General features: G+C 40.2%; 1 protein-coding gene across 3 annotated transcripts; it reads right to left on the minus strand.

Annotated features, from left to right (window-relative positions):
* Window positions 1-907: 907 nt before the first annotated feature.
* On the minus strand, window positions 908-7,557 carry LOC142640668 (uncharacterized). 3 transcript variants are annotated; one of them, XM_075814859.1, is made up of 12 exons: window positions 7,309-7,557; window positions 6,420-6,507; window positions 5,822-6,115; window positions 5,335-5,493; window positions 4,603-4,743; window positions 4,410-4,466; window positions 3,873-4,011; window positions 3,245-3,349; window positions 2,916-3,106; window positions 1,560-1,598; window positions 1,377-1,467; window positions 908-1,227 (listed from the first exon to the last, which is right to left on the minus strand). In XM_075814859.1, the coding sequence occupies exons 1-12, from the start codon at window positions 7,413-7,415 to the stop codon at window positions 1,205-1,207; spliced, it is 1,434 nt and encodes a 477-aa protein (XP_075670974.1). In that variant the 5' UTR covers window positions 7,416-7,557; the 3' UTR covers window positions 908-1,204. The 3 variants fall into 3 exon arrangements, with proteins under 3 accessions (XP_075670974.1, XP_075670973.1, XP_075670972.1); XM_075814858.1 differs by having other exon boundaries at window positions 1,335-1,467; XM_075814857.1 differs by having other exon boundaries at window positions 908-1,467.
* Window positions 7,558-20,320: the final 12,763 nt, after the last annotated feature.

The raw sequence follows: 20,320 nt of genomic DNA on the forward strand, positions 1-20,320 counted from the left end.
CACTAGTTAGGCTAGCGATAAGTAAGGAACTACTTGAACAATCTATCATTGACTCAGAAGATAAATGACCCAATATTTAAAATCCTAATTCTGAACATAATTTACTTAAGGCGTTTTCCATTTCTAATAAACCAAGTTAATTCACGCTTGACTTGAGCAAAAATAGATGTTGCTCAAGATTTCTCTCTGCATTGTTTAAGAGGGCTTTCTACACCTTTTAACTTCAAATTCAACCCTACGCAGGTTGCCAAAGAAGAAAGATGATTCCTCCACCATACCAATTCATGAAACCCTGAATCCCCTATATGATGGCTGTCTGTAAATTTTCGACTTATGTACCGGTTGTAGGTATATGGCATATACATGTATTGAGAGTGAGATTTGTATAGCATTTAGGAAAAGGTAGTTTAGAATTATGCATCAACTCATCAAGGCTAAGGGTGCGTTTGGATACCGCTTATTTTGTTGAAAATTGAAAATAAATAAATAAATAAATAAATAAAAATTTTCAGTTACTGTTCACACTCACAAAACACTGGTCAAAAAGAAGAAGAAAAACACAGACGTGAAACGCGTGAAACACCAATCCAAACACTCACTAAATGAACATTACATGGCAAAAATAATATGATCATTTAGAGCTTATATCATGACAATTCTCATTACATGACTATGCCGGTGTACTATCAAATGGAGGTCAGAGATAATTGTATGAGATGAACCCTTGTTGGAGTTGGGATATCTATGCTGTAAGTAAAAAGCTAAGATCCATCTTGCCTCTATTTAAGAAGTGATTCTCTGCAAGACTACAACATACAATTTGCCATCATAATTTACACTGACCCACTTTTTTCCTGCATATTTGGCCACTAAAAACCATCTAAAGTTATCCCTTAGGACGCTATTATAAATTGAAGAGGCCAATAAAATTAATTGAGCATATGTATTCTTTCTCCATGGAGAACAAATACTTGAAGCAATAACTACAAAATGACACCTACTTCCCCAAGTACTATTTCAAGCAAACACTGGACACAAGTCAGTGAAGTTGTGTTTGGAGAATAACCACAAGGCAATCTGGATACAGATAATACAACATCACTCTGTTTTAGCAATGGAAGCCATCCAAAATTGAACTAGCAAACTCAAGTCATGACACATCATTTTCTGTTTTAGCAATGAAGCCATCCAAAATTGAACTCAGCTAGATGGAAGAGCTGGCTGTCGCTGAAATTCATGTTAAGAAGGCAATGCCAACAAGGAAAAAGAAAATAAGAATATTTCCTTCCTTTCTTGAAGAATTAACTATAATTCATCTGTGTGAGTCTGTTTACCATCATTCCCCAAGAAGAGCTGGAAAAGCTGTGATAACTTACTGGCCATAGAAGGTTTCTGCTCTGGTGTTTCCCGCTTTACCATGCAGACTTGATTATAATTGGACTTTAGATGAGGATAAACTATGTTTTCCTGAAGAGAGGCAAATAATAAAGTAAATTCTATAATCAGCATATGACAAGTGATCATTTCTTTGAGTATTAAGATTCGGATTATATTAGTACCTTAAAAAGTTCAAAAGGACAGAAATCACAGCCACAACCCTATTCAACAAACAACAAAATGTTAATGAGCAAACACCAGAAAGACATATCGCACACAAGGAAAAGGACTAGTAACCATTTAGCCTGATGCAACAGTAAAGAGTACAAGGAAACACAAGTTACCAAAAGATTCAAGTATTATGGTCTGATTTCAATGTGGGGTCTTTGTGCCATCTTTCTTTAGGGTGTTCTGGGCATCTTTATTTATTAGGCTTAGTATTAAGTTTCTTTAAGTTAATTAGTTAAAAGTTGTGGGTTTAGTTTTAAATTTTTAATAAAGTTTTGCTAAAATAGGGGTATTTTGGAAATTTTTAGATCTTTTGGAATAAGCTGTACTGAGGTCCATCAGTCTTACTTTATGTTTTGAGTCCTTTCCCTATTTGGTCTATAAGTTATTAATTACTTTTCCTTGTTATTAGGAATCCTAGTTTTTCTAAGAAAAGGTTATTAGCAGTCCTAGTCCTTCTAGGAGTACCATTGGTAAATGAATCTTATTAGGTTTAGAAGTTATTAATTAGTTTTCTTTGTTATTAGGAATCCTATTTTTTCTGAGAAAAGGTTATTAGCAGTCCTAGTCCAGTAGTCCTTTTAAGAGTAAAATATTGGTAGTAGCCTACAAAAGAGTCTTTATGAATTCAAGGGAAAATTAATGAGATGATTTTAATAAAATTCCATTTTATTGTTCGTAGGGTTTATCTTGCTTTGTTTCTTGTTCGAGAAAGTCTAATCTCACAACATTTTCACAACACCCTTGATTTGAGTTGTGGTGGGTTCGGGTATAATCTTTCTATATTTTATTTTATTTTATTTGACCTATGACAAGCTGACACCTCAGCTTGTTGTAAAAATGCTACGAGGTTCTGTTGTGCCCATAGAAGAACTCTTCTTGTTCTATCCAATGTTTTAACACCAAACAGCCATCAAACTCATTCAAGATCCAATATTTTTATTATTATTATTATTATTATTATCTCACCCTACCCAAACCCTTAACACCAAACCCTAATCAAGAACCCTTCAAAATCTCATCAAGAACCCTAATTTAGTGTTGAATTCCTAAAAAACCTACATCCAAATTGGTATCAGAGCTCAATAATGCATCTATCCAGCATCAGAGACGATGAACTACAGCTTGAAATTGTGGATATCCAAAACTTTGACAAACGGAATGATGACAGAATAGTCAATACATACTAATATTTACTCTGCAATTCATAATTTACCAAAGTCCTCTGTGTTAAATTTAAAAGGTGGATCTAAAATCCCAAATATATTAGTAGTCATAGATAAAAATAGGAGGGAGTGGGAAATGCTCACTGGCAATGGAATGGGATCTTCATTGTGCAGTACTTGCACAAAGTACTTGCTTGAAGAGTTAGCTTGACAGCTGTACAGAACCAGCATGTTATTCCCAGCAAAAGGAGCCACAACGCTACCCCTCCAATTTCTCTGTTGGGGTGGCTTTGGAGGTGGTTCCAAGGATTTTTCTTCTTGTATTTGTTGAAATCCTGTAATTATAAAGATAGAGTCTACTAATAAGACAGCCCATAGCAGAACCCAGGAACCAGAAACAATTATGCTTGAAAACTGCTTCCAGATCACACACAAACACATCATTAGAGAAAATTAAAATGTTAAGCACTCACCAGATCCTTCATGAAAAAGTCCAAGAAGACATGAGAAGGGAACAACAGTTTCCGCATGTGCAAACCGAAGTCGTGCCTTTTCATAACTTCCAGGAGCATGTTTTTCTACAAAGACAGAAGTGGCAAAAGAATTACTGCCAGAGGGAATTATGATAGCTTTTGAAAACTTTAATAAGGTCAAGCAACCATTTCTAATGAAGATGAGGCCCTTTTTTTTTTCTCAAAAAAGCTTGGAAGTATATTTACAAAATCTTCCCTAATAAATGAACAATGTCCAAATAAAGATGCAAGGTGGATTTGGGTCTTGAGTCTTGACATATATTACAAATGTTTATACTTTTCTTTTTTTGATAGGTAATAAAAGACTTTCAGTGGTAAGGATTAATATCATCAAAAAAGAGTGCAAGACCAAGGGCCAATCTAACAGGTATTGACATATGGCTGTGAGATGATGTTATCAAGTAGCCGTGCCAGGCCTACCCTGCTTAACTAAACTTCCCCACCTTGAGCCATCACTGGCTGAATAAAAATAATAAAAGTAAAAATTCTCCTATCATTGAATTTGAAGACAGAGAAAGACAATCTGATGCAATACACTGTAGAGAAAAAACCAGAAAATCTATATTACCTTCTTGAGCCTTGATAGCTTGTTCCATGGCTTGTAAAACATCTTGAAGTAATGGCACTCCCATTTGATAGTTCAATGAATTACCATAACCCTTCAATATAAACAGCTCCAGGTCGTCTGTCCACTCCAACATTGAAATCTAACCACAATTATAAATTTTGCACATTAGAAAGCCTATAAAAAAAAAAAAAAGATACAAGAATGATTTCCTAACTTATATTACTTTAAAAAAAATACAAAATTTTACAAAAAATATCTCAATTATAAAGGGGGAAGAACATATATTCATTTTCTTCCAGTGTCAAATCAAACGTATACAAACTCTGTAATTTTTCAGCCAAATAACAAAGACATCAACGGCCTTAATTAGCAACAATTTATTAACAATAGCAGGTGACATTGCAGATTAAAAAAAAAAATCTCATAGGGGTGTAGACTAGAAGTTGCACATGGCTTACCAAGAAAAACAATCAGCCAAAACAAGAATGAAATATTTAATCACATCAGATTATATAAATATAAATATATCTCATGTACCTCAGAAGGGGTGAAAAGACTACAAGCTTGATCAGTTATGTCCAACAAAGATGCTTCCTGCCAAATTGGGAAACCAGCACGATAATTGCAAAAGGAGGTGAATCTCAATTGAACATCAACCATAATTTATTCTAGACACATGCAATAACCAGAATTTGGTCAGTCAAAAAATGGAAAGGAAAAAAGTGATTACCTGTTTGCATAAAAACCAGAGAGAAGAAGTATCTTGCCTCGTAAAATTCAGCATGTAACGTCTCACTAATGAAGAGGTAATTTCATCAAGGATAGGCTCCTTAAGCTTACCAACAGCAGGCTCCTGCTTTTTCCTGAAATCCTGCATCAGTGTATGTAAATTAACGTGACTGCAATGTAGCTACACCACCCAAAAATCTATGAACTAGCCTTCTCTTTTAGATGGATTAGTGATAGGTAAATACAACTCATGCACCCACACATATAGAACACTTTCTTTTTTCATAACGTGGGAAACCTTTCGAAAGAAGAACCTTGAAACTGCCAAATAAGATAACTTTAGGTGCCAATCCTTTCTTCTTCTTCTTTCTTTGTTTTTTTTTTTTTTTTTTTTTAATGATGGGAACAAGTCTATCAATATAGGTTCAAGAAACATCATTTAAAGGAGCCTAAAAGACAAGAGAAAGGCAGAATACAGATGCAGATAAAGGCAGTGAAGGAAAACATTTTATCACCAAAAAGAAGAGTCCATTGTAAATTACAAAAAGTAACGCAAACAAGTGCAACCTTTTGTATTCTTCTATAGCCTAAAATGGGTGGTGCACAAATGAATACTCCTAGTATAACAGGAGCTAATGTGTTTTTTAGTTCAGAAAAATATGATGACCTTATCCAGCATGAATATCTAACCAACATAATCAATCATAGGCATTTCTCTACATATCATAATTACCTTGTAGTTTTCACAAGTATCATAAAACCTTAGCAACAAATCACTTGCACGGCTTTCACTAGTAACAGCAAAAGCTCGATGGCGTCCTGGTCCAAGACTTCCTGTCCTGATAAAAAGCCCCATTCCAAATGCCACCGCACTAGCTGATGCCCGAGGAACCTATCCCATTAGAAGACAAAGATACATAAGTTCATGGGGCCTAACCAGAAAAGAGAAGAATCCTAGACCATCACAGCCAAAATGATGCAATCAACCTTGACCAATTTGGCACCTCAACCCAAAAAAGAAATTTATGGTTATTCAGTGAGAGACCCAAAACTAAAAGCACCATAAGCAAAACCCAAAATGAGAAATGATAATAAACCAGCAGATTATTACTTGCCATCAATTTCTCACATAATCTCTCATAGCAAAAGCTTGAGAAAACATTTCAATAGAAGGAATTTTTTACATGATTGAATGAAAGAAAACTTAAAACACAGCTCACCTGAGTTGCCCTTATTGCATAAACATCAGGGTGGTACTCCTCATTAAAGAGATCTGGGAATTTTTCTCTAATCCTGATTCCAAGATCATACAATTCTTCCTCTCCCTTGCTAATTAGTTCTCCACCCTTCAGCTTTCCTTTCCAAGGAGATTTCCATCCTTGTATCCAGGAAGGAACTTTTTGTAAAGACAATTTCCGTTCTTCTGCATCTCTTAGAAGTACTTCCAGACGAGCTTCCATATTGTCCAACTCTTTTATCCGTTTCTTAGTGGGAGAGCGAGTTCCATGCCTTGCCTGACAATAAGAGCTGCATTAGGTGTTTTTTAGTTTACAAAAACATAAATTAACTTCAATAGTGCCCCTTTCCAAAATCCTATCACTCCATTTTGAAATGAGTGAATTGAATTTTTCAAGGTCATCAATAATTTGAATAGATATCAAAATGCCAATAGTCAGTGTTTGATTAAATATTAATGATGCAAATCCAATCCCCTCATTTCAAAATAGATGGATAGTATTTCAAGAACTCTATAGTGGAGTTACCCCAAGAACACTACTATATTCAAATTCTCAATCTAAAACTGTTAAGTAAAATTACCACAAGATTTATGTGGATAGGAGTACACCCATCAGGAATATTGGAAGCTATAAAGGAATTATCAGCAATTCCTTTCACAGCACCGTATCTGCACGGAAATATCAAGAAACATAGCCATTAATTAAACAACACCAGAAACTCAATCATATGCTCTACTACTCTTTTGCACAACACTACCAAGTTACCACATTAATACACATGGAAAAGTAAATCGTATTACATTGAAACATCCAAGGCATTTTTGTTTTTCTATTACTATGATTACAGAAATGGAAAAGTAATTCAATATTAACACTACAAAGAACAATTTTCACAACATTTGAGTTGGCAAGATTTTTCTAAGCCCACCACTTATCACCTAAGAAGCACAGACACTGACACAGGTATGGGTACAGACAAGGATACGAAACAGTAACATGATCAATTTCTGAAACATTATAACATAAAACGGCCTGTACGACATTGGTACAGCACCCTAAATGAAGTGTCCACGCTTCCTATTTATCACTTTCTTATATACCAGGAAGAAAATGTTAGACTTATTGATTCATGTTACATCAAAATGTGAGGGCTTTCAGTTCTTTTTTTCTTTTTTCTTTTTTTAATTCTCTCATATGCCACCCAAAAAAAAACCAATAATTCTAACATTCTATTTTTTTTTCCTTAACTTTCTCGGGCAGCCAAACAGGGTAGTAAGATCAAAGGATCTGTTTATTAATTACCACTAAATCTCTCAAAATGCTACAACCGAATCAGCAATTAAGCGCAGAATAAGATTAAAATTTCAGTAACAAAGCGAAACAACGAGTTCAAAACCTAAAACGTTAAAATTAATTTCTAATTTCATATCTTAACGATTAATGCGTGATCTAGAGAGAGAGAGAGGGACCTGGTGACGGTAGAGAGGTGTTGGCGAACATCGAAAGCTTCATCAGCATATGAATAAAGCAACAGAGATAAAAACAGTAGCAGAACAAAATGAATTGCCCTCTTCATACTCTCTGCGTTACTGTGTGTTTAAGTGTTAGCTAGCTCGTGAAGGAAGAACAAAGAACGAAGAGGTGTGTGTGAGAATTGAGACGCTGATTCTGTGTGTTGGATTTATTTATGAAGGGGAAAGCAAAATAATCCGTGTGCGTCGCCAGGGAAATTGTTAATAACGAGCTTTTTTTTCTTTTTTAAATATTCAAAACGTTGACAGCATTATATCCAAGAACGCCATCTGGCTCTTTTTTTCTTTTCTAAAATTCATTTTACAACTTTTAAGTTTGTGTTAATTGTTATCTTAATCCTAAGTTTTAATTTTGTCAGTTAGAGGATAAAAGTAAGATGGACGGTAAGATTTTATAGAAACAACTTTGGACGGCTGTACTAGAGTGATGGATGAGGAGAGTAGTTAATGCGACGACATAGTGAGTGGACGGGTTAACCTTGCTAGACAGATAGGAAGGTAGACGGACATTAAAGTGGACGATGGCTAAAGCCACGTGGCACCAACATAGTTTACTTGGACCTCAAGGAACCTCAAATAGAAATGACTTGCGCACTACGATTAACTCTAGTCAACAGAATCTCTACATGGACAGGATCCCACCAAATACGCACATTTATGATTACAAGGAAATATTCTCCTTTGCCAAGGAACCAAAGCCGATTCCCCCACTACTATAAAAACTCAAAATCCTAAAAAACCAAGGTACGTATAATTCATCCCAGCTCTAGCACTCTAGAGTTGTGATAATTTTCTGACTTAACTTTCGGAGAGTATTTGGCCAGTACCACACCGGTACTCTCCTAAGGTCTTCTCTTTTGGTGTTGTGCAGATGTTGTTTCAACACGTGAGGACCATGGGACTTACTGACGATTTTTGGCATCATCAGTTTGTGCCGTCTGTGGGAAAGAAACGGTACGCTAAGAAAGCCATGCCATGGTTTGGATAAAAAATTGCATGGTGCTTACTCGCTCGATGGCAACCACTACTAACAACCAAGGAGACGAGCCTCATATGGCAACACTTGAGAGGCAGGTTCAGACTCTTGCCATAGCAGTTGAGCGCCTCACCAAGCAAAACCATGACTTAGAAGAATAGCTGCGCCAAAGGGACACGGAGCCCCGGAATCAAGAAGAGGAGCAGGAGAACGACAGCCATCTGCACACTAGTGGCAGGCAAAATAGGGAAAGGCCAGAAGGCAGCAACGCCGTGAGTAGGCCGATAGCAACAGACATCGCCCCCCCCCCCCAAAATCTAGTCGCAGACATGTAGATGATGAGAGAACAGATAGACTTGATGATGAATGCACTCAAGGGACGAGTATAAAGTGATCTCAACGAACTGGTACACCGAACAGATTCACCCTTCACTGAAGCTGTTACTTCATTCCCTTTCTCGCTGATGTTCATCATGCTGCAAGTAGAATCCTACGACGGGTCAAGGAATCCTTTGGACCACTTGGAGACGTTCAAGAACTTCATGCACCTACAAGGCATAGCAGAAAAGATAATGTGCAAGGTTTTTCCGACCACACTGAGGGGTCTTACAAGAGTATGGTTTAGTAGGTTGACGCCAAACTCCATTAGTACCTTCAAGGAGTTGAGCGTTCAGTTTGCCTTGCACTTTATTGGGGGGCACAGGTACAAGAAGTCAACTGCATGCCTCATGAACATCAAACAATAAGAAGACAAGATGCTAAGGTCTTACATCACCCGCTTCAATAAGGAGGCCCTCTCAATTGATGAAGCGGACGACAAGATACTCATGGCCGCATTTACCAATGGTGCACCGAATAGATTCACCCTTCACTAAAGCTGTTACTTCGTTCCCTTTCCTGCCGAAGTTCATCATGCTGCAAGTAGAATCCTACAACAGGTCAAGGAATCCTTTGGACCACTTGGAGACATTCAAGACCTTCATGCACCTGCAAGGCGTAGCAGACGAGATAATGTGCAGGGCTTTTCCCACCACACTAAGGGGTCCCGCAAGAGTATGGTTAGCAGGTTGATGCCAAACTCCATTAGTACCTTCAAGGAGTTGAGCGCTCAGTTTGCCTCGCGCTCAATTTGCCTCGCGCTCAGTTTGCCTCGCGCTTTATCTAAGGGCACAGGTACAAAAAGTCAACCGCATGCCTAATGAACATCAAACAACGAGAAGACAAGATGCTAAGGTCTTACATCACTCGCTTCAACAAAAAGGCCCTCTCGATTAATGAAGCGGATGACAAGATACTCGTAGCCGCATTTACCAAGGGGTTACGAAAAGGGAAGTTTTTGTTTTCCCTATACAAGAACGACCTGAAGACAATGTTTGATGTACTTTACAGGGCTACCAAAAATATGAACGCAGGGCACGCACTGCTCACACGAGAGGAGAAGCCCAGAAAGAGGGAAAGACAAGAAGAGGCAAGGTAGGAAAGAGGACAGAAGGCCATGAGAACAAGAGACGGATGAGAGGAAAGACACTCCAAGCCCCCAACAGGCAGGTTCGCGAACTTCACCCCGCTAAACGTCCCCATCAATCAGGTGCTCATGCAAATCAAAGATGAAGGATCCTTGACGTTTCCAGGCAAGCTGAAAGGTGACCCCAACAAGAGGTCTAGGGATAAGAACTGCCGCTTCCATTGAGACCATGGCCACGACACGTCCGAATGCTATGATTTGAAGCGGCAAATAGAAGCCCTAATCAGGCAAAGGAAATTGCAAAGGTTAGTAAGCAAAGAAAAGACGGACCAGCCATAAGAGCAAGGCCCCCGAAGGGAAAATGGGCGCCCAAAACCGCCAATCGGAATATTAGGATGATTATAGGGGGCACAACAACTTCCTATACAACTAAAAAGGCGCACAAAACCTACCTCCGGATGGTTCAGAACATTCAACTGACAGGTTTTGTCCCTAAGATAGTGCGCATTAACAACCCTATAATTGGGTTATCGGAGGAAGACGCTCGACGTCTCCATTATCCACACGACGACGCACTAGTTGTGAGTATACAGATTGGCGACTACAACACCCATAAGGTCATGGTAGACAACGACAATTCCGCCGATATACTCTACTACCCAGCCTTCCAACAGATGAGGATTGAGAAAGAACAGTTGACATCAACGGACGCACCACTGGTTGGGTTCGAAGGGACAAAAGTGTACTCGCTTGGTGCGGTAGCCTTACCTGTCACCGTCAGCGATTACTCTCAGCAGATAACCAGGGATGTCACATTCCTGGTAGTAGACTGTTCATCTGCCTACAATGCCATCCTTGGACACCCTACACTTAATTCGTGGAAGGCCATAACCTCCACTTACCACCTGATGGTCAAGTTCCCCACCGAATATGGCGTAGGAAAGGTACTGGGAGACCAAGTAGCGGCATGCGAATGCTACATAGTCATGCTAGATATGGACGACCATTTGCCAATGATGTGCATAGAAGAATGTAGGGCGGGGGCAAGGCTGGTCGAAAGGTTGGAAGAAGTACCCCTTGATGATTCTATGCCCAACCGAACGACAAGGATAGGCACTCTTGCGAGTCCACTAGTCCGTCAGGCATTGATATCATTTCTAAGGAAAAACCAAGACGTCTTCACCTAAAGCCACAAAGACATGCCAGGAATCAGCCCATCGGTCATGGTCCATAAATTGAACGTATCATCCACCTTCTCCCCCATCCATCAGAAAAAGCAGGTGTTTGCTCCAAAACGAGACAAGGCCATAGCCGAAGAAGTTCGTAAGTTGAAGGAAGCAAGGTTTATAAGAGAAGTATATTATCCTGACTAGCTCGTCAACATGGTGATGGTCAAAAAGGCCAACGGGAAGTGGATGATGTGCATAAATATTACAGATCTAAACAGGGCATGCCTCAAAGACAGCTACCTACTCCCCCGCATAGATATCTTGGTGGACTCAACGGCAAGACATCAATTGCTGAGTTTCATGGATTCGTTTTCTGGTTACAACCAGATCAAATTGGACAAAGCTGACCAAGAGAAGACCTTTTTCGTCACTAGCCAGGGTCTGTTCTGCTTTCAAGTCATGCCATTTGGACTTAAGAACGCAGGTGTCACGTATCAGATGTTGATGGACAAGATGTTTGCGCACCAAATTGGGAGAAACGTCCAAGTATACGTGAACGACATCCTTATTAAAAACTTACGAGAGGACAGGCACCTAGACGACCTTAAGGAGACTTTCGAGACCCTTCGGCACTATAACATGAAGCTAAATCCGAACAAGTGTGCTTTTAGAGTGACGGCAGGAAGTTCCTGGGATTCATGGTATCCCAAAGAGGTATTGAGGTCAACCCAAACAAGATACGTGCCATCATGGAATTGGCTCCACCAAAGACTGTCAAGGAGGTACAGAGTTTAAACGGTAAGGTCGCGGCATTGAACAAGTTCATCTCGATGACCACGAATAAATGCCTACCCTTCTTCCACACACTAAAAAAGGCCTTTGAATGGACGACCGAGTGTCAGTGCGCATTTGAGGACCTGAAGGCTTACCTTTCCTTCCCACCAATGCTTAGTCCATCTAAGCTCGAAGAAGAATTGTTTCTTTACCTAGCCGTCTCTTCGGTCGCTGTTAGCACAGCCTTAGTTAGGGAGGAGGACGGGGTACAGAAGCCTGTATATTTCACGAGCCAAACACTCTGAGGCGCAGAAGAAAGGTACCATTATGGAAAAGCTCGTTTTCGCGTTGATAACTGCAGCATGAAAGCTAAAACCATATTTCCAGGCTCACACTATTGTTTTCTTGATCGATAAAAACCTGTGGAGAGTAATGAGCAATCTAGAGGCAGTTGGACAAATGGCGCTATAGGCGATTGAGTTGAGTGAGTTTGACATACAGGCGGTCATCCTAACTGAGGTAGATGAAGGGAAAAACGATGAGGCAATGCGCCTGCAACTTGATATGGTAGATGAAGTGAGAGCAATGGCTGAACAAAGGTTAGCATGGTATCAGAACCTCATGACCAGGCATTACAACTCTTGGGTGAAACCCAGGGACTTCCAGATAGGAGACCTCGTCTTGAGAAAAGTAGCAGGCGCAACCAAAGATCCCTCTCAAGGGAAGTTGGGACCTACTTGGGAAGGACTGTATAGAATCACATCATGGCATAGGAAGGACACCTACCACCTTGAAACACTGGATGGAAAAAAACTACGCCACCCATGGAACGCAGAGCACCTGAAGAAGTATTGCTAGTAGACAAAGATTGCAAGTAACAACATTCCTCATTCTCCAGTTTATTCATTTTTTAGTTTTTACTATCTGCAGTACTCTTAAAGCCCACGAGGCAATCTCCCCATTTTTAAGGACAATTCTTAAAAACTTTTACCTTTATATCTATCACAATAAGAGGAGTTATTCAGAAATGAAGTGTATATTTTACTGAGTCTCTAAAGTGGATGGATGATCCTAAACGGATGAGTTTTATTTACTAAGTCCATAAAGTGGACGGGTCATCCTAAATGGATGAGTTCTATTTACAAAGTTCATAAAGTGGACGGGTCATCCTAAACGAATGAGTTGTATCTACTAAGTCCATAAAGTGGATGGGTCATCCTAAACGGATGAGTCATCCTAAACGGATGAGTTTTATTTACTAAGTCCATAAAGTGGACAGGGTCATCCTAAACGGATGAGTTTTATTTAAGAAATCCATAAAGTGGACGGGTCATCCTAAATGGATGAGTTTTATGAAGTCCACAAAAGTGGACAAGTTCATCCAAAAAGGATGAGTTTTATTTACAAAGTCCACAAGAGTGGATGGGTTCATCCAAAAAGAATATGTTACGTCCCTAAAGTGGACAGACCATCCTAAAAGGACGAGTTTTTTCACCAAGTCCCGAAAGTGGACGGGTTCATCCAAAAGGGGAAAAGCCAAGTCCATAAAGTGGGCGGATCATCCTACTAGGAAAAGTTTTTATTCGCACAGGTGAACAGATTCACCTAAAAGATATGTTATATTCACGAAGTGGACGAGTTCAGCCATTCAGCATAAAAAAGACGAGAGTATGACAAACATATATAAACAGAGGCATAATCAAAATACCAATATATTATGAAAAACCCAAAATGGGTGAGCCGACTATCATACCAAGGTAGCGTTAGCCGAGCACATGTCTTTTTCCAGTCAGGTACTTTTCTTTGTTCAAGACTCACCTATGATAAATACAGTCAGTGTGCAGGAGATAGGTATTGAGAAAAACTGGATGATGTCAATTGCCTCCTACTTGAAGGACGGTGTGTTGCCTGAAGATAAGGAAGCTGCAAGAAAGTTAAGGGTCTACGTTGCACGATTCGTACTAATAAAAGGTGTCTTATACAAAAGGGGTTTCTCCCGTCCATACCTGAGGTGCCTTATCCCTGTGGAAGCGGACTATGTCATGAGAGAAGTGCACGAAAGAATATGCGGGAACCACTCGGGGTCACGATCCTTAGTTCACAAACTGATTAGGGCGGATACTACTGGCCCACCATGCAAAAGGATGCTTAGGCGTACGTCAGAACTTGTGACAAGTGTCAAAGGTTTGGCAACCTAAAAAGGCAACCAACGGAGGAGCTCACCCCGATGACGGTCACGTGGTTTTTCACCCAATAAGGGCTGGATATCATGGGACCGTTTCCTACAACAGTCCGACAGCTGAAATTACTAATAGTCGGTATAAACTACTTCACCAAATGGGTAGAGGCCAAAGCCTTAGCTATCATTACAGAGAAAAACGTATGCAACTTCATATGGAGAAACATCATTTGCAAGTACGGTATACCTAGAGTTCTGGTCTCAGACAACGGGAAACAATTCGACAACGATGCATTCAGAGATTTTTGCTCACAGCTTGGTATTAAGAACCGCTATTCATTGCCCGCACACCTGTAGGCCAATGGACAAGTTGAGATCACAAACCGATCCCTACTGAAAATCATCAAGACTCGGCTTGAAGGGGCAAAGGGCATGTGGCCGGAAGAATTGTCAAGCGTACTGTGGGCATATAGGACGACTGCAAGGACACCTACAAGAGAGACATCGTTTCGGCTCGCGTATGGAAGCGAGGCGGTCATTTCAGCTGAGGTAGATGAAGGGAAAAACGATGAGACAATGCACCTGCAACTTGATATGGTAGATGAAGTGAGAGCAACGGCTAAACAAAGGTTAGCATGGTACCAGAACCTCATGGCCAGGCATTACAACTCTCGGGTGAAACGCAAGAACTTCCAGATAGGAGACCTAGTCTTGAGAAAAGTAACAGGAGCAACCAAAGATCCATCTCAAGGGAAATTGAGACCTAATTGGGAAGGACTGTATAGAATCACATCATGGCATAGGAAACGTATCTACCACCTTGAGACACTGGACGGAAAAAAGCTACGCCACCCATGGAATACGAAGCACCTAAAGAAGTACTACGAGTAGACAAAGATTGCAAGCAACAACACTCCTCATTCTCCAGTTTATTTTCCAGTTTATTCATTTTTTAGTTTTTACTATCTACAGTACTCTTAAAGCCCACGGGGTAATCTCCCCATTTCTAAGGACAATTCTTAAGAACTTTTACCTTTATATCTATCACAATAGGAGGAGTTATTTAGAAATGAAGTGTATATTTTATTGAGTCTATAAAGTAGACGGATCATCCTCAACGGATGAGTTTATTTACTAAGTCCATAAAGTGGACGGGTCATCCTAAATGGATAAGTTCTATTTAGAAAATCTATAAAGTGGACGGGTCATCCTAAACGAATGAATTGTATTTACTAAGCCCATAAAGTGGATGGGTCATCCTAAACGGATGAGTTTTATTTACAAAGTCCATAAAGTGGCCGGGTCATCCTAAACAGATGAGTTTTATTTACTAAGTTCATAAAGTGGACGGGTCATCCTAAACGGATAAGTTTTATTTACAAAGCCCATAAAGTGGATGGGTCATCATAAATGGATGAGTTTTATGAAGTCCACAAGAGTGGACAGATTCATCCAAAAAGGATGAGTTTTATTTACAAAGTCCACAAGAGTGGATGGGTTCATCCAAAAAGAATATGTTACATCCCTAAAGTGGACGGACCATCCTAAAAGGACGAGTTTTTTCACCAAGTCCACGAAAGTGGACGGGGTTCATCCAAAAGGGGAAAAGCCGAGTCCATAAAGTGGGCGGATCATCCTACTAGGAAAATTTTTTATTCGCACAGGTGAACGGATTCACCCAAAAGATATGTTATATTCACGAAGTCCACAAAGTGGACGAGTTCAGCCATTGAGCATAGAAAAGACGAGAGTATGACAAACATATATAAACAGAGACATAGTCAAAACACTAATATATTATAAAAAGCCCAAAAAGGGCAAAATGTCAACATGACGGGCCTAAAAATAGGTGACGGAAAAATAAAAATTGTTCTACAAGGAGATTTTTTCACAAAGAAAAATTAAATTTCAGCTAATTTAGTATTCGCCATTTTTGGTCATCTTGTCCCTCTCAAAAGGACGCGCGTCAACTCTATCGGGTGATGGTTGGGCTACCGGGGTTGTCTCCTCTCGACCTTGGGGGTCGGGGACGGTGTCATCATTAAATAGCTGATTAGTGCTTTTAGAGTAGACAGGTTGGGCAGGTGTCTGGGCCTGAGGATCGATGGAAATGTGGGAAAGATCCAGGTCTGGGTAAGACGCCTTCACCTGACGGAAGTAGTCGTCAAACCCATCCGCAAACGAACTGCCGAGCTTTGCCAGAAGGGCATCGAAGTCACGATACTCTTGTATCACATCCTCCTTAGCTTGACGGATCTGGTCTTTGGTGGCGGCAATTTCCTTCTCCTTATCCTCGAGGACCTTTCCAACGCCTCCATCTGTTTCTCCAACTCACCCCTTACCTTCTCAGACAAAGACAACTTCTTCTCCTGGACGACCTTCCAGGCCCGCAACTCCTCGAGCTCCGTCGCCGTCGCCTTTGCCCGCGCCCTGACCCGTTCCAAGGCAGTCTCATGGGAGAGGCAACAATCCATCAAACCCTTCATCATCACCAAGCCTTGCAAAACCAGCAAAGGGATTACAAGGGGGATGGAGATAACTAACAACCCAAAAAGAAACAGAAGGAAATAAAAACTCACCTGCATGGCGCTGAAGAGCCCCATCTCTCCCATCGCCTCCGTCGCATGATTACTTAAATCCTCATAGTCTTCTCCCTTGATGATGGAAGACAACTGTTCAAGGGCGTACTGGAAGTCTTCACGGAGGAGGACGGGTGGCTTTGGGGCGTCGAGAACCTGACCCTTCATCAAGCCCTTGCCTTTTCCCGGGCCAAGAAGCGTGGCCATCTCCTTGGCTTCAATTTTCGCCCCAACGGTTGTCTCTGCCACCTTAGGCTTCTTAGGAGACAATCAGATTTCTCCGACACCCTTTTCTTAGGCGGAGGAATTTGAGCGACGGGCTTTGGGGGCAAGCCACCCTCCTGCTTCTTCTTAGTTGCAGCATGCGCCTTTATGTACGCCTTTCATCTGCCGTCTTCCATTTCTACATGGACAGTAAAAACGAGTTAAAACCATTGCAGTTTGGAAGAAAAATAAGATTAAGGGAGACGGTCTTACGCTTGCGGGCTTGATCGTTGTAGTGACGGGTAATTTCGGTAGGTTCGGGACCATCACAGTACCAGTGGATTGTGTCCAAAGTGACAAACTTGGCTCACGTCCTTTTCTTTAACTTGATTGCAAATTTTTTTTCCAAAAAGCTCCACTGCTCCAAGGTCACCTGTGGGTGATATCGAGCCGCAAGAAAGGGACGGTTAGACAAAGACAGAAGGTAAATGGTGAAATTCAAAGAGGGCGATTCTTACCAGACGGAAGCATTATGCCCTAGGTTTTGTCTATGGGCATAAACTCTTGATCGCCAGGGTGACACATCCAGTTGTCACCCTGCATGAAGAAGTAACGACTCTTCCAGTTCCTATTGGAGTCTGGAGTGTCGCATACCAACCTAAGTACAGGCTTCCTTGGCAGGAAGCTATACATACCTCTGGACTGAACAATCTCGAACGGTCAGTAACAGTGAAAGAATTCCTCCACCGTCATCCTTCGTGCCCCGTCACTCAAAACTCCATAGAGGACTTCAGCACCTAAGAAGACCCTTCAAGCGTTTGGAGAGATTTGGGTGACGGCAACTTCGAGGTATTGGAGAAGGCGACGGTGTAAAGCACTTAGTGGGAATCGAAGCCCAGTTTTAACATTTGGTCGTATACACCAACGTCTTTGACCCCGTCATAGTAACACTTCTTGGACTTCCGAGGTAGACGGATGGGAATGTTGGCAGGGATCTGGTACCTATCCCTAAGGGTTTCAAAATGTCTTTCCTTAACGGATGAATTAAAGTCGTTCACCATCCACAAAGGAAGGATGATGAACTCCCTAAGGTTGTCTGGGCCTATCACAGATTGGACGAGAGAATCAACGTAGATGGCGTTGGAACTATTTGAGTCACCACCTGAGCCTCCCCCTGATTCGACCACGTCCACGTCTTTATCCTCCTCCGTAGGAGAATTGGTATTCAGATCCCTTTCATCATAAGAAGTGCCAGGGTTGTCATGACCAGACGGGTACACTTCATCGTAACCCGCTCCTTCACGAACCCACAATTAATCACTTGATGCCTCACTAGACATTTGTCACCTACACGTGACGGGTAAACCCTAAGACTCTCTGCAAGTGTATGAAGATAACGGGCCAACAACATTTAAGCTAAAAAATGAAATTAAAAATAAGGGGCAACTAATGCTTACCTGCTGACAATTAGAAGGGGAGATGGACACCATGTGGTTGACGAATGAAATTGGTGGACGGTCTCCGAGAAAAGATGGAAAAGGCTATGTTGAAAAGGAAGGTAGACGGTGGTGCTTTGGCTCTAAAATTTTTTTGAAAAGTAAAAATAAGAAGGGCAGGCCATAGATATATATAAAGGGAACGGCACGGAAGACGAAGGGACGCATCGGTACGAGCAATTAACTAATAGGAACGTGCCACGTGCCACGTGCCACGTGCCCCTACTACATAAATGCACCAGTCTAGCCTGTTTAATCAAGACACGTCTTCTAAAAAGTTGTGTCGAACCATCACTCTACTGGCCCATCTAGGAAACATAACGACGGACCCATAGAATGAGGGAGCAGCTGAAGAGGATAAAACTAATATGGACGGTAAGATTTTACGGAAACAACTTTGGACAGCTGTACCAGGGTGACGGACGAGAAGAGTAGTTAACGCGACGACATAGCTAGTGGACGGGTTAACCTTGCTGGACGAACAGGAAGGTAGACGGACACTAAGGTGGACGGTGGCCAAAGCCACGTGGCACTAACATGGTTTACTTAGACCTCAATGAACCTCAAATGGAAATGACTTGCATTCTACGATTAACTTTAGTCAACAGAATCTCTATATGGAAAGGATCTCATCAAATACGCGCATTTATGAGGATTTTTTTTTACAATGATACATTTCCCTTCGCCAAGGAACCAAGGCTGGCTCCCCCATTACTATAAAAATAAAAAAACCCTCAAAAACTAAGGTACACATAATTCATTCCAGTTTTGGTACTCTAGAGTTGTGATAATTTTTTGACTTAACCTTCTGAGAGTATTTGGTCGGTACCACACCGGTACTCTCCTAAGGTCTTCTCTTTTGGTGTTGTGCAGGTGTTGTTTCAACACGTGAGGACCGTGGAACTTACTGACGATTTTCGGCATCATCAATTACTATTTTTTTTTTTGATAAAGAATTTTGTTAATTACTAGTATATCCTGAAGGTTGTCAATTTTTTTATACATAGATAATTGGGGTTTCTCTCAAAAAAAGAAAAAAAAAAAAGATAGTTGGGGTTAGGAGTGTCCGTGGGGGATTTGAATCTTAAATGTGTTAGTTATAAATATCATAATATACAAACATTTGAACGGTAAGGTTTTTACCATTCTGAAAATTGTCAATCTAATCATTTGTTTACGCAAAATTAGGTAACATAACATAAGTTGAGCAAGTGGTGTGTGCACTTTATAATTGAGATTGGTGATAAGATTGAGCTATTGACATCGTCACCTTCAATATGTCTTCCTCACTCAAGCAAATCACTCACTCTAAGCTCGCCATGTCCCTCCATGCCATTGAGCATTACATCATTGAGTCAAAATGCCATCATGAAGTGAGAGAGATAAACGAGTCATGAAAAAGGAGGATAAGGGAAAGAAAAATAAATAAATAAACAACACAAAGTTTTTTTTTTTTTTAAAGATCATTTTTATAAGAAAAATAATTTCTTAAATCGCAAAAGCTTTATAACCAATAACATTACTTATTTTCCTTTACAATCAGAACAAGGGTTCAAAATCTCCCTCATCCATTATTGTAACTTCAAAATAATAATAATAATAATAATAATAATAATAATAATAATATCATCGCATCTTTTCTTCGACCTTAATATTGACCAATGGACAAAATACCTACAACAAAAATTGATAGAATGTACCAAAAACTATATTTTTTTTTAAGAAGGAAAAAAAAAAACTATATCTTTGATAAATACTATGCAAATAAACTCTTGGAAACTATGGAATACCCAAATGTGCACTATATATTAGACCCACACAAAAGTTAGTTTAACATTAAGCCAAATATTATGGGTTCTAGTTAACTCAACTGGTAATAAAGTCTTAAAAAAAAAAAAAAAACAAAAAAATATTAAACCCACACAAAAGTTAGTCCAACATTAAGCCAAATATTAATAGGCACAAGTAAAAGCTAGTCCATACCTCTATGTTTTAAATTACTGAATTAGAGATTCCTAAAAAACAGAAAAAATATTGAATTAGAGATATTAACAAGTACAAGAAGTATAGCACCCCACTTTTATTTGGTTTTCCAAACGTGAGACTC

Source organism: Castanea sativa, chromosome 6, assembly GCF_040712315.1.
Source record: "Castanea sativa cultivar Marrone di Chiusa Pesio chromosome 6, ASM4071231v1".
Taxonomy (NCBI): domain Eukaryota; kingdom Viridiplantae; phylum Streptophyta; class Magnoliopsida; order Fagales; family Fagaceae; genus Castanea; species Castanea sativa.